The sequence below is a fragment of the Genypterus blacodes genome, unplaced genomic scaffold, assembly GCF_046128005.1.
Source record: "Genypterus blacodes isolate CSIRO-AG114 ecotype Tasmania unplaced genomic scaffold, CSIRO-AGI_Gbla_v1 ptg000021l_1, whole genome shotgun sequence".
Classification (NCBI taxonomy): domain Eukaryota; kingdom Metazoa; phylum Chordata; class Actinopteri; order Ophidiiformes; family Ophidiidae; genus Genypterus; species Genypterus blacodes.
The window spans coordinates 2,074,849-2,087,755 of record NW_027466834.1 but is presented as its reverse complement, the minus strand read 5'-3'; the positions used below and the strand labels follow the sequence as shown (position 1 = coordinate 2,087,755).

Genomic DNA, 12,907 nt, shown 5'->3' with positions numbered 1-12,907 from the left:
ATAAATATTACACTGCATTACTATTCATTCTTTGGACATATCAGAAGAGCTGAATGATCGTCATTTAGTGGGTCTGGTTCATTCACAGACAAATAGATGAACCCAAACTTCATTCAGCTGATCCCCCACGGGCATCGTACCTTAAGCAGGTCAAAGACGTCGGCGGCATCCAGTCGGTAGTCACAGAGCCGGTGGAGGAGTTCCACCTGCGTTCGGGGAGGGAGCTCCTCGAAGGGGCCCTGGCGGAGTGGGTTGGGCCTCCCCTCCTCCAGCTCCCACCGATAGCTGATGATGTCGTCCAGGTAACTGCTGAATGTCTGGGGGCTAAAGGGAGGAGAGTGGAGCAAGAACACAGGAGAGAACACATTTGAGGACCTGAATCAGAGAAGATTGGTGTCTTTTTATTGGCTTCTTGAAGTGCTTCCTGTCTTATCTAAAGATCTGAAGTGAGAAGAGCTGTGTGCATTATGCAAGACCACTTGTGTCAGGTACACCTTTTATGTAATCAAAGGGGATTTTCTTTGCTATGGTTAGTTTTATTCTGTATTGTTGATGTGATTATCCAAAGTAAGCCGATTCACTGTGAAGTCCTCAGAGGCGAGCTCACCGCAGGCTATTCAGTAAAAACAAAGGTGACTTCAAACAAACCACAATCAGTTCGTTCACGTTAAGATTCATTCAAAACACCATATGAAACTTGCTGTAAGTAACTAGTATAGAGTAGACAAACTGAGATGTTGAATTGATGAGCAACACAAAGCCCAGCCAGAAAGATTTTTTTTCTGATCCACTGAGATCTATCAGTGTGGAAAAGTGCAACTTACTCATTTGCAAATGCTGTTCTTTAAACGTGCTTTTTGTAAAGCCAACATGCCATGTCTCAGAATTGACTGGCTGGCTATTGTAATACATAGCTTAGGAAACAAACAATTCAAACCACCAAAGCGGCCGTGTGTCTGAATGAGAGTGGGGCTTTATCTCAGCTTTAAGTGGGAGCTGGTAAATAAATACTACTTCAGATCTGGCCGATAAATCTGTACCTTTCAGTTCCAACTCAGAGGAACAGAGGAAGGGCTTGGATAGGGCTGATCATCTATGCAACGGCGCAGAGAAAGAGCCACCGAAAATAAAGGCTTATCTTGAAAGAGTAGAGTGCACTTTTCACACAGCTGCAGGCTCCCTCCTCCTGACCACCCCATCTCCATCCTCCTTTTAGTCTTCTGTTCTCTTCTTCCACGTCCTCCCTCCCTTCCCCCGCTCCAGCAGAGCGTTTAACGCGTGTGGATGAAAAGGGCAGCTCTGTGAAAGGCCAGTGCCGAGCATCCTCCCCCAGGATGCCAGTGCCTGTCCAGTCCAATAAAGCAGGTTGTCCTCCCGCTATACCGGCTGCCCGGGCGGAGGAGCAGGATCGTTCCTGTCTTTCTTCTTGCCAGTGCAGCCTAGCACCTGCGGGTGACAAGCTTGAGTGTCACCCGCTTAAAACAAGCTTAAAAACTTGACTTCAGAATCCTTTCAGCGGTTTTTGATGGATCCTGGTTGAGGCGTATGACTTCACCACAGACCTTAAGTCTGAAGTCACACGGTGAGTAAACTCTGACTCCTCGGCTAGTCATTGTGCAACTGACTCAGACTTCCTGACACTGTATAAGCAGGCTTAAAGAGGATAAGTGGGTGCTGAGTCTAGGCTGGAGTAGATGGAAAGATGGTTTTTACTGTGGGGGCTACAAAGGAAACTTGGAAACAACAGAACGTTTTGCTCATTGTTCCATTAAGGGAAAGAAACAGACCTGGGCCTTTACAACATAATTTACTTACACTGGCCAGTACAGTATAACTACTGGATTTAAGTCATGTAACAGTAGGGTGTCTGTCTTTATGTCTCTATCATCCTTCCAATTGTAATCTACTTGTATAATGGTGACAGTATACGTGTACATGTATACTACACACTATTTGTGGTGTGTGAGCACATGCCCAAATACAGCTGTGCCATATTTGGCTTTTTTAGCAAGTTAATAGTCATATGATTGCTCGTATTTCTAAATGTATTTATTCGGGACATGTGTTTCCAGAGCCCTCTTGCGTTCTCACCTGTCCGTGCCATTGGACAGGTGAGGAGTACAGGTCAGAAACACACCTACACTTGCTGTGAGTGCACTGGCATTTGCTTGTCAATTTTCCTGAAGGCAAACAGCCTTGCGAGTCAAGTCAAACCCTTTCTGCTCTGTACTTACGTGATGTCTTTGCGCTGGTAGCATCCCTGCAACAGACAAGCAATGAGGTCTCCAAGGAAGTCTAAGTCCTGCTCTGACACAGCTTTCTCCAGCTCCTGGACACACACACAACAAAAGGAGACAATGGGAGAACAATGTCAGACAATAAACAGGTGGAGATCTCTGTAAGAGCCTCTGCAGGGAAAAGACACAGAAATCATAACAACACACTGTATGTAAAAACACACAGCATATTATGCAGTTTGTTGGCATCAGGTTTTGAAAATAGTGTGAAACTTGAGTGGGTTGGTCTGTACGAGCTAAGAGCTCTATAAAAAAGTCTGTTTGTGTTTACAATTGTTTAGGTCATTATGAATAAAACAAAAGACAATATCAACAATAATAATCACAGCTGAGAAATGATGCATGAAGACCATGTTGTATAAGAGACGAAGAGCTCTCATTAGAGCACGTGTAGTGACAATCTGAGTGAGCGGACAGAGGTAGTCAGCAGGAGGGACGGTTGGAATTTGCAAGTTGCATCATTAGGGCTCCTTGGTTTGCCGGTGGTTGTTTGGCTGGAGCCGAGGTTCAAGTTCAGTCTTGACCCTCTCCTGCCTGGCTTTGTGTGTCAGCCATTGAGGTTTTATGAAGCGGCAGTAACCGGGAGAGCAAACTCGAAAAGACCTGAAAGCGCCAAGGAGAGATGGCAAGCAGCGGGGGCAGAGAGTCGCAACTCAGAGGTGTCCCCTCCTCTCCTCCGCTGACCAACCACGCCGTAGCACCCCACACTGTTTCCCAGTGTGGGCTATTTTGCCCGAGGGGAGGAGAGCTGGGAGGGAGGGGGGAGCAGAGAGGGAGCAGGAGTGCCTGAGAGGGCAGAAATGCAAATGTAAAGTGCTCCATCAGCCAAGTGTCCATTTCACTTAAAGCCTCCTTTCCCAGGATGCAAAGCAGTCGCTCATGCTGAAGACCAACCGGTGCCTCTTCACAAAAAGGACGTGCATGCCTGCCTGCCTGACCACTCCTCACCCTCCCTCGTTCTTTCTCTCACCACAAATCCGACCTCTACCTTTCTATGTCACTCTTCCTCTATCATAAACATGTGCTCCATTATTACTGCACTGGCCTGTTTGTTGTCTTATTCCACCACAGTTCAAGAGAGAGAGAAAAAAAAACCTGTCCAAAATTAACCCAAGGACAAGAGAGGCCTTTTTTTTTTATGTGCACTAGAGGAACCTGAGTGCGCACGGGGGTCGCCAAAGGTCAGCGTACACACCTCCCGGACACGGAGCAGCGACGGAAGCCAAGAGACAAGCCACCGCGATGAAAAACAGAAGGGGAGGAGCGGAGGGAGATAAAGAAGGCTGAGAAAGGTTGAAAAACAGGATAAGATGAATGTTTTGCTTGAGGTTAGAAGAGAAAATAGTGTGGGGGGTTGGGAGGGGGGGGAGCAAACCCCAAGGTAGCCTGCTGCTGATTCTGAGTCACGCAACCACAGAAACATACCGGAGGAGCAAGTTTGGTGATAGGAGATAAGACTCGAGCTACGTTCCTATTACTCACAGGAAGCACAGTTCATTAAGTTTAATGGGCACATTTAACAACCAATTTAAAAGCCTATAGCTCAATGTGCCCACAGTGGAGAGTGAGACGGATTCTAATGGATCTCAAGAGCAATTCAATAAACTGTAAAGATCTGAGTTTAGGGAATTAAGGTGCTGGCGCTTATGTCAAAGGATTTGCATTTTAGGATTCTTTAAAACAACACAAAGAAAAAAATATGTATGTTTCAGAAGCCAAAGCCAGAATCCGGTGACATCAAGGAATTGGGCAAAATCACCGATTTCCTTTCAAAATGTATCATTTACTTCATGGTAATCATTTGTTTCTTCCACTGTCAGTTTACACTTGAGTGAGACCACAAATCACATTAGTGTTTACAGCTCCTTAAAATTCTTTGATAACACTTGAGGTGTGTGATAGTCTGCTCATAGAACCTTCAGGACGAGCGATCCCAGGGACAATTGAAGGAGACAGACAATGTGCTTCTTATTACTGAAACACAGCGCTCACCTCTGTCTGTGAAACCACACATCATCATCTTGAGGACTTTCCAAAATCTCACCCGTCAGGTGTGAAAAATGGCAGCATGGTGTGGAAAGAAAGGCGAAAACTGAAAGGAGAAGATGCATTGTCTAACTAAGCCGGTTTTGTATAGACAAGATCATGAAAAATGAAAACGAGTCAAGTCATAAGACAGGGCGCAGGCTTGCATAATTACAAAACAAAAAATGACGCACTGTGAACTCGATTTACAGGGAAATAAAAAGTATTTGATCCCTTGCAGATTCTCTAAGTTTTCCCACCAACAAAGATGTGAACGGTCTAAAGTTCTAATGCTAGTTTATTTATAACAGAATATCAAAAAACAAATCCAGAAAATCATATCATGTAAGAGTTATACATTGATTTGCATTTGAGTGAGGGAAATAAGTATTTGATCCCCTAGCAAAACATGACTTGGCAACTCGTAGCTTCAGCTTCCTCAACAGATTGTCTATGGGATTAAGATTTGGAGACTGGCTAGGCTACTCCATGACCTTAATGTGCTTCTCCTTTAGCCACTCCTTAGTTGCCTTGGCTGGATGTTTTGTCATTGTCGTGCTGGAAGACCCATCCACGACCCATTTTCAGTGTCATGGCTGAGGTTGTCGCCCAAGATATCACAATACATGGCCCCATTCATCCTCCCCTCGATGTGGAGAAGTCGTCCTGTCCCCTTAGCAAAGAAACACCCCTAAAACATGTAAAACTAAGTTTCCACCTCTGTGCTTGATGGTGGAGATGGTTTTCTTGGGGTTATAGTCAGCATTTCTCTTCCTCCAAACACAGCAAGTCAAGTTGATGCCAAAAAGCTTAATTTTGTTCTCATCTGACCACATGACCTTCTCCCATGTTTCCTCTGAATCCTTCAGGTGTTCATTGGCAAACTTCAGACAGGCCTGTACATGTGCCTTCTTGAGCAGGGGGACCTTGCGGGCGCTGCAGGGTTTTCATCCATTACAGTGCAGTGTGTTACCAATGGTTTTCCTGGTGACTGCGGTCCCAGCTGCCTTGAGATCATTAACAATTTCCTCCCGTGTAGTTCTGGGCTGATCCCTCACCGTTTTCATGATCATCGATACCCCACGGGGGGAGATCTTGCGTGGAGCCCCAGGCCGGGGGTGATTGATGGTGCGATTATTTGAAAATGATAGACACACAAAATGTCCAACAATCACCAAGCTGCTTGCTGATGGTCTTGAAGCCCATTCCAGCCTTGAGCAGGTCTACAATTTTGTCCCCGACATCCTTAAACAGCTCTTTGGTCTTACCCATGGTGAAGAGGTTGGAATCTGATTGATTGATTCTTTGGACAGGTGTCTTTTATACAGGTAACAAGTTGAGTACTTTCTTTAAGCAAGGAGACTAATGTAACTGGTCTGTGGGAGCCAGAATTCTTGCTGGTTGGTAGGGGATCAAATACTTACTTCCCTGACTCAAACGCAAATCAATGAATAACTTTTATATTTTATATTTAAGATTTTCTGTTTTCTGATATTCCGTCTCTCACTGTTAACACAAACCTACCATTAAAATTATAGGCCGTTCATTTCTTTGTTAGTGGGCAAATTTCGAAAATCTGCAAGGGATCAAATACTTATTTCCTCCAGTGTATGTCCTCCTTCGTCAACAGAAGGAAAGAGAGCGAGAGACAGAGGAACACAAAGTTTGCTCCTGTGGACTCCTGGGTGGCCACGGTCATTAGGGGAGAGACAAAGCCTAAACACAGATGCTGTATTGCTTGTCTACACTCGTGATGTACAGTATATTACTGACGTCTCCCCTGGCCGGTGTGACCAATCACTTAGATCCGCAGTTTTACATCAATGGAGCAATGACATATCTGAAAATAATCATCCCAAACTGGAGAAAGAGTGTGGTATTCCCTTCGTCCTGAGGTGTGTGCAGAAGGGGGCAGAGTGTCAGCTTGGGGACTGCGTCTGCCTGTTGCTCATGACAGCGCCAGGGCTTGTTTGTGTGCGTGTGTGTGTGTGTGCTTTGCTTTAACCATGAACTCTGATCATTAGAGGACAGAGGGCTTGCATGTGTAGCTGTGTTTCCAAATACATGCGCTTTGGAGTCCTCCAGAGATCCAGTGTCTCTTGTCAGCCAGGCGCTGGGCCTAAAACATCAGGGACAAACTGCACTTTGATCACACAAGCTGGGGGGGGGCAAGTCTAGCGCCATAGTGGGCGGTAGGGGGAAAGAGTGGAGGGTTGAGTACAGCAAGACAGAGAGCTTTCTGACAGAACAACCCCTGGATTAGCACCTCGCCGCTTCACCTTTGAAGTGCCACTCGGCATCTCTGATGGCGGCGAGGGGGAAATTAATGTGGTGTGTGTGTGCCCTTCCTTCTGTCGCACATCCACCCGAGCCGATCCCTCTGTGACCTGGCGCTCACAAACTCCCTGCTTCATTAAGAGCTGCCAGTGACATAACGTCGAGGCTGGAAATGTCCTACGGAATGCTTCACCTACACCTAGAGTGAACCGCAGCCACCCTACACCTTTGTCAAACAGCCACAGACAAAAAAACATGTTTACTGCCAGTCGTCGCGCTTTCACATTCAAGCAAAGTCTTGGCAAACTAAACAACTGGTGGTAGTACTTTGGCTGTTCAACATTAATGATCAATGGGGCTCACAGATAAGAGAGCTGGATAAGCGATAAGCTACAAAGGGTATAAATCATAGAACGAAGGTGTCAGGTTTATCACTGGGCTACTGCTGTGAACAAAACAGGCCATTGGTACTCACACACACAAACACACACACACACACACACACACACACACACACACACACACACAGGAACAAAGATTGAAGGGTGAGTCAAGGCTTAGTCAAAAGGTGTGTCATCACCACTGCCCCCCTGCAGGAACGCCTGTAAGCACGATTCACCCTGAAGGTATTTGCCACTTCTCTTGCCCTTCCTCCCCCCCGCTGTGTCCCTCTCCCTCTGCTCCCCTCGCTGGCTTTACCTCTTATCCCTCCAGCCCGTCCTGGGGAGAGCAAAATGATTTGGCACCACAAGCTGAGATATGGAGGCGTCAGAGGTGATTCCATTATTCCCTCGGCAACGTTCACATACGCCACTGGTTTCCTCTCTCCCGTGCCTACCTCACTGCCCACACTTCCGCCAGTTGCAGTTCGCCCAAGGAGGAATGCATGCGATTTTTTTTTGTTGAATGGGCAAGGTGAGGAAATCGATGCAGCATCAACGCTATATGTTTGAAACAAGGACGTGTCCCACGTCACCGATCCCTCGGAAAGGAGAACAGTGTGACAAGCAACGCCCGAGGTGTCAACACAGTCGGCCAGTTGTCTCTTTGTTTCTCATAAGGCTGTGTCACACATGTCTTCAGAATCATTGTAACAGAAAGGAATAAATTGCCCTCCAGGACACAGCAGCTGCTTTCATCATTCACACAAGTAATGCAACAACTGTATTATAACACGAGAGAGACCATTCGGGCACCAGCTGAAGTCAACTGACCCCATGAATGAGAGCTGGCGTACGTTAGACCGTCTTTGCTGACCACCACAATTCTGTCTTTATGAAAGCTCTCTCGCTGTCTGTCGCTGTAGGGTGTGAGATCTTGCAGATATTACGAAGACATAAACTGGGTGGGGTGGTTTTAAATAGGTTACTACAGAAACTCAAAGCATCACAACTCGGGAGGCAGCTGAATTTATGTCACATCACACTTTATATTGTCGTCTTGTGCTTTGGCATCAGTGGGAAAGCAGATAGTAAGAAGAATTAATACCATGAGCCATAGAAAGAATCCAAATCAAAAAACAACCTGCTTCTTCACATTAATCAAACGTCTAACTCATACAGCACACAGCTGCTTTATTCTCACACATGAGGAACAGCCTGTGTGAGTTTGACGACATAAAAAACTCTTCTGATACATGATGTGAAAATCACGATCATGTGCAGCAATAGCTAATCGCAGTAACCAGTGATCAAATCAGCCCGTCTGGCAGTCCACAGAGCACAGGGGCTCATATTGAAGGACATTTCCAATCTGCATTATGATACAGAAGTCTTTCACTGGTTTGACTTCCTGAAGTAATTAAATCCATAATAGTGAATTGATAACCAGTTAATCATTACCACCATTAACACTTAAATATCAGCTAATGTAATCAAATTAAAGGCTGATTAACAGCTGGTCACACACAGTAGAGTACATATTTCAAAGGCACATGCGAGTACAAAAGCCAGAGGCATCACTCCTCCCCTCACATCAGCATTGTCAACACTTTTGTCGTCTTAGCCTGAATAGCACAAGAGGCGTGATGCAAAGAGGATCAAAACTTTTGTCTTCTGTGACGATGTGTAGAAGGAATTTAGGAGGATGACAAGTCACCAATTTCAAGGCACTGCATAGTATAGTCCTTAGTATTTGCACAGTGGACACTAGTAGCCCCTGCATTTGTCCCAGTCCATATCGACTCACAGATAAGGTGTGTGAGTGTGTGTGAGTGTGAGTGTGAGTGTGAGTGTGAGTGTGTGTGTGTGTGTGTGTGTGTGTGTGTGTGTGTGTGTGTGTGTGTGTGTGTGTGTGTGTGTGTACCAGATCTGCATGCTCTAAGTATGGGAAGGTAGAAGGGTTTGATAAGCAGAGCGGCGGCTCACTGAGCCTGTGGTATCATGGGGGTAGGCCTACCTGCCTGCCCTCACATAGACACTTTCCATGCCACTGCCATTAACAGCTCCTCAATGGTCTGTTTCACCAGCAGTTGAAGAACGTGTGCAAGGCTGGCTTGAGGGTGGAGGGGGAGGGGAGTGTTGTTTGTTGTGCAAAGGCTCCTCTTTTCCTCTCCTTAGCTTCTTTCTTTACATCTTCCTCCCCCCTCGCCCCTCCCACTCTCAGCGCTCACTCATGGTTCCTCCAGGAACCATCATCTGACAACAACCCCCGCCCTGCACACCATCACCTCCTGCCACATGACAAACATGCACACACAGCCATAACACCACAGGGAAACACCCTTGCATCCTCAGGATGTACCGTGCATCTGATCATCTACAGAAAGCAGATGCCTTTGAGTTGCTGCCAAACAGATCTGATGCATCAAAACAAGAGTGTGCTGGGTTGAGCCTGTGTAGTCACTCCATTAATGTAACATGTCTGTTTGAGCTTAAGTCAAATGTAGCTTTCCACATCTGCCTTCATAAGCATTTTGACATGTTTAATGCAGTTTAACCGATAGCATTTGCTTAGCTTAAACAGGAAGAACAGCTGAAAACTTTGCAGCATTATCATGTAAGTAAGGACAACACATTAAACAAATACAACACAACTGTAGGGTCAGTCTCAAACTTGCATCTGAGTTTTTCTACAGTTTCAGTGTCATGTCGTGGCCGTGGGAAGAGGTGGTGAAGAGACTGGAGTCCGGGAGATGGCAGTTAGACATTGGACAGATCCTTCCTGAGCGGAGATCTCTCCAGGCAGAGGGAGAGACCTTTTGCCTTGACCTAGTTAGTTGGATATGTGGGAGAGGATCATTAAACACAGGAGCTAGGAGGCCACCCAGTAGAACGACGCTAACCTCCACCAATCGCCAGCTCTGAGGAAACCATATTGTCAACTTGAAAATGGGAGTTCCCTGCATCAAATGTGATCCCAGCGGCCGCATTTGGACATTGTGTATACGAGTACCACCATATGCATACACACGGCACTCAAATTCCACCTCCTGACACTGGCGGGAGAAAAATAGTCCCTGACCAATGTGGTTGGAGACTAGCAGAGGGAGGGAGACTTGAAATGGAGACATCGATGTGAGACAGATGGTGTGCAGCCTTTAAGGAAGACGAAAAAACATTGCACAGACCAAAATCCCTTTCAGACTACAACACAATGATGCAGGTTTAAACAAATTGCTGCGACCCAAAATGATTGGATCAACGCGGCCCATCTGACCCTCACCTAGTCAGGAGTAAACAAGACTCTCGCATTTCAAAGTCCCTGAGTGAATAGATGAGTGAAAACAACTACTTGGCTAAAGAGGAAGCCTATTCAACTGTTGTCTTCTCTGGTGACTGAAAGCCGTCACTTAAAGAATCATTCATGTTGCTTACATGGACAGCAAGTGAACCAGCATCAAACCACTTGGCTGCTTTTTGGAGGACATCTCTAACATAGTAAGAGGATTCACTAAGGACTTCAATCGTACAACATCTTAATGACCGAGGTTTAAGTCTGAGAGTATTTCAACTGAAGTTTGCTGTTGAGCTGAAAGACTTCTAAGTAGTGTGTGAAAAGTAAGAGTGTTTATCCCTCTTGGCAAACACTCCCATGGCTTGCAGCAGGTCCACCCACTATGTGGATGTGACTGTAGTTAAGTACAGGTACTCCCTGCACCCAGCCATGATTGCAGCCAAGCCCTGCAGGGGAAATGCTTACACATCAACATTCACTTTTGTTAACTCTGAGACTGACTTAACATAAGATGAGATAAGAGTCTAACTCAAATTCTACACTGACTGATCTTAAAAGAAACAGATGTGATGATTTTATATTCCACCGCTGCAGCCCAAAAGCCACATGGTAAACACGCCTATCAACCAGTGACTCTTCTGTGTCCCCCGGAATTAGACCGGGTTTGTTCAAACTCATCTTAAAAGGCCCCAAAACATGGCCGTCAGGCCTTTTCCATCATCGGGGAGCAAAAGTGAGGGAGGACTGCGTGAGAGGCCGACACTGAGCGCCGACACAGACTGGAGACAGACAGAGGGAGCCATGGGGAGCTGCAACAATAGATCTGGCTGAAACAAACCCCAGTGTATGTGCCGCTCCAACCCCCCTCTGTGCACACACTCCCCATGTGAAACCATCTGATGCATGTACCGCTGCTCTCACTTGTCAATCACAACTGGGGGGAGGGGGACTCAGCCTCTGACAATGTAGGGTCGTTGTTGTTAAAGACAGACAGTGCATGCGAGGGGTTAAGAATGTGAGCATGCAAAAGAGCTTGATGTTTGAGGGAGTGGAATAGTGCCCATGGTGTTATGTTTGGCAATTTCAAAGGCAACCTCCTGGAAAACAGTGCCGTGGGCTGATGTCCGTGAGGCCATGAGAGTGGACGAGCTGGATGTGTCGCTGGGCTATAAGGAGGACAGGGAGGGGACACGCAGGAGGAACAGTAGAGATGTGATTCCTCTGCACGTGTCATGCACTTGAAAAATACAATTATACTCAGATAACAGAAATGTATAAAATTCCAATCAGAATTTGCTTAAATCGCTGTATGTTTACTCTGAGTGACAAGATAGAGAACAAGATTGTGAGATTGTAAAACAGTTTATCCAGCTGTGTGAATGTCGTAGTTGGAGTGATCCATGTTTTCATTTCATTAACGGGTGGATTTTACATCATGTGCATTTGGAGAAGAATGCAAAATGTCTTACTCACATTTATATGTACATAACAAAACATAATATATATGTATATATTATTACACTAGATATAATAATGTGTAGTGTGCATGTATTTCCATGTGTTGTGTGCAGCTCTCAGTGGACCTAGAGCTCCCTGACTCGTCTCTACAGTGAACTCCCATCCCACCTCAGCTAGCTTTACTACAGACACCTCTCACACATCACTACCACAGCCACGCCCCCGCAGGCACATCCAAGCACTTTAATTGAGGCCAGATTGGCAGCGCTCTTTAAGTGACGGCTATCTGCAGTTATAATCCACAGAATGTGGGAATCAGAGAGAGTTTGTGTCCCTCTGAGTTTGGGCCATCGCGGAGCAACATTTACAGCTTTGATCCCATTGCTCCCTTTAATCCACTTGCTATTTAGACAACAGAAGCAAAGGAAATATTCACAAGCAGCTTGCTCTCACTTATTTACCAGATCTAATAGGACTAAACCTTCTTTCACAATCACACAAGGGGCTTTGGGAAGAATAGGACCCCCTTTCCACAGACGGGGTGCAGCAGCAGCAGCAGCAGTCAGCACCCAGTCAGAGTGGAGAGCCTCCACCCTCCGGGGGAAAGGAAAGAAAGAGCCACCATCTGGGGTTTAGTCATGGTGATGCCAGGGAGAGGGAGAACGCTGGGGCTCTGAAAGGGAATGGGGGGCAGGCTTGAGCTGGGGTTTGCTAATGGGTACGGGGGTACTGATGGCAATGAGGATGGGGCACAGAGAATAGGCAAGAGGTAGAGGGGACGATTTACAGTAAAACAGTTGTGAAACTGAGGAAGAGGGGAGGCGAGGGAGCTGTGAGGGAAAGATAATGTCATGCTGTCTTGCAGGTGATTATTTTGTTTATTGACAACAAGCTGATATAGACGAATAAATGCTCACTCAGTTCTTAAAAAGCTCTGGATGAGACTGGGGGAGTCTGAAACGGCTTGTACAGTCACATCCTGGTGCTCTTCTCTCGTCGATACACAAATTCCTCTGAAGTGCAGGAAAGTAGAATTCACAGAATGATCCCTTCACCTCTTTGTTAGTGTCACGGAGTGAAACCTTTTAAAACTCTTGAACATGTCAAACTTAAAATATGTCAGACATCTTTAAACACATTTTACAACAATCTCTTGCTCTCTGGGAATTACTGAA

At 46.0% G+C, this 12,907-nt stretch overlaps 1 protein-coding gene and 1 long non-coding RNA gene across 2 annotated transcripts in view; one reads left to right on the top strand and one right to left on the bottom strand.

The window, feature by feature from the left end:
* The window catches only part of LOC142991870 (uncharacterized), a 271,893-nt gene that overhangs the window by 243,040 nt on the left and 15,946 nt on the right, over nucleotides 1-12,907 (top strand). The window lies entirely within an intron of this gene.
* Nucleotides 1-12,907, bottom strand: part of cecr2 (CECR2 histone acetyl-lysine reader) — a 34,376-nt gene that overhangs the window by 16,348 nt on the left and 5,121 nt on the right. The window contains exons 2-3 of the mRNA XM_076142028.1: nucleotides 2,235-2,329; nucleotides 141-324 (exon numbers count right to left, since the gene is read on the bottom strand). Coding sequence (XP_075998143.1) covers nucleotides 141-324; nucleotides 2,235-2,329 — 279 coding nt within the window. The remainder of the gene's footprint in view (nucleotides 1-140; nucleotides 325-2,234; nucleotides 2,330-12,907) is intronic.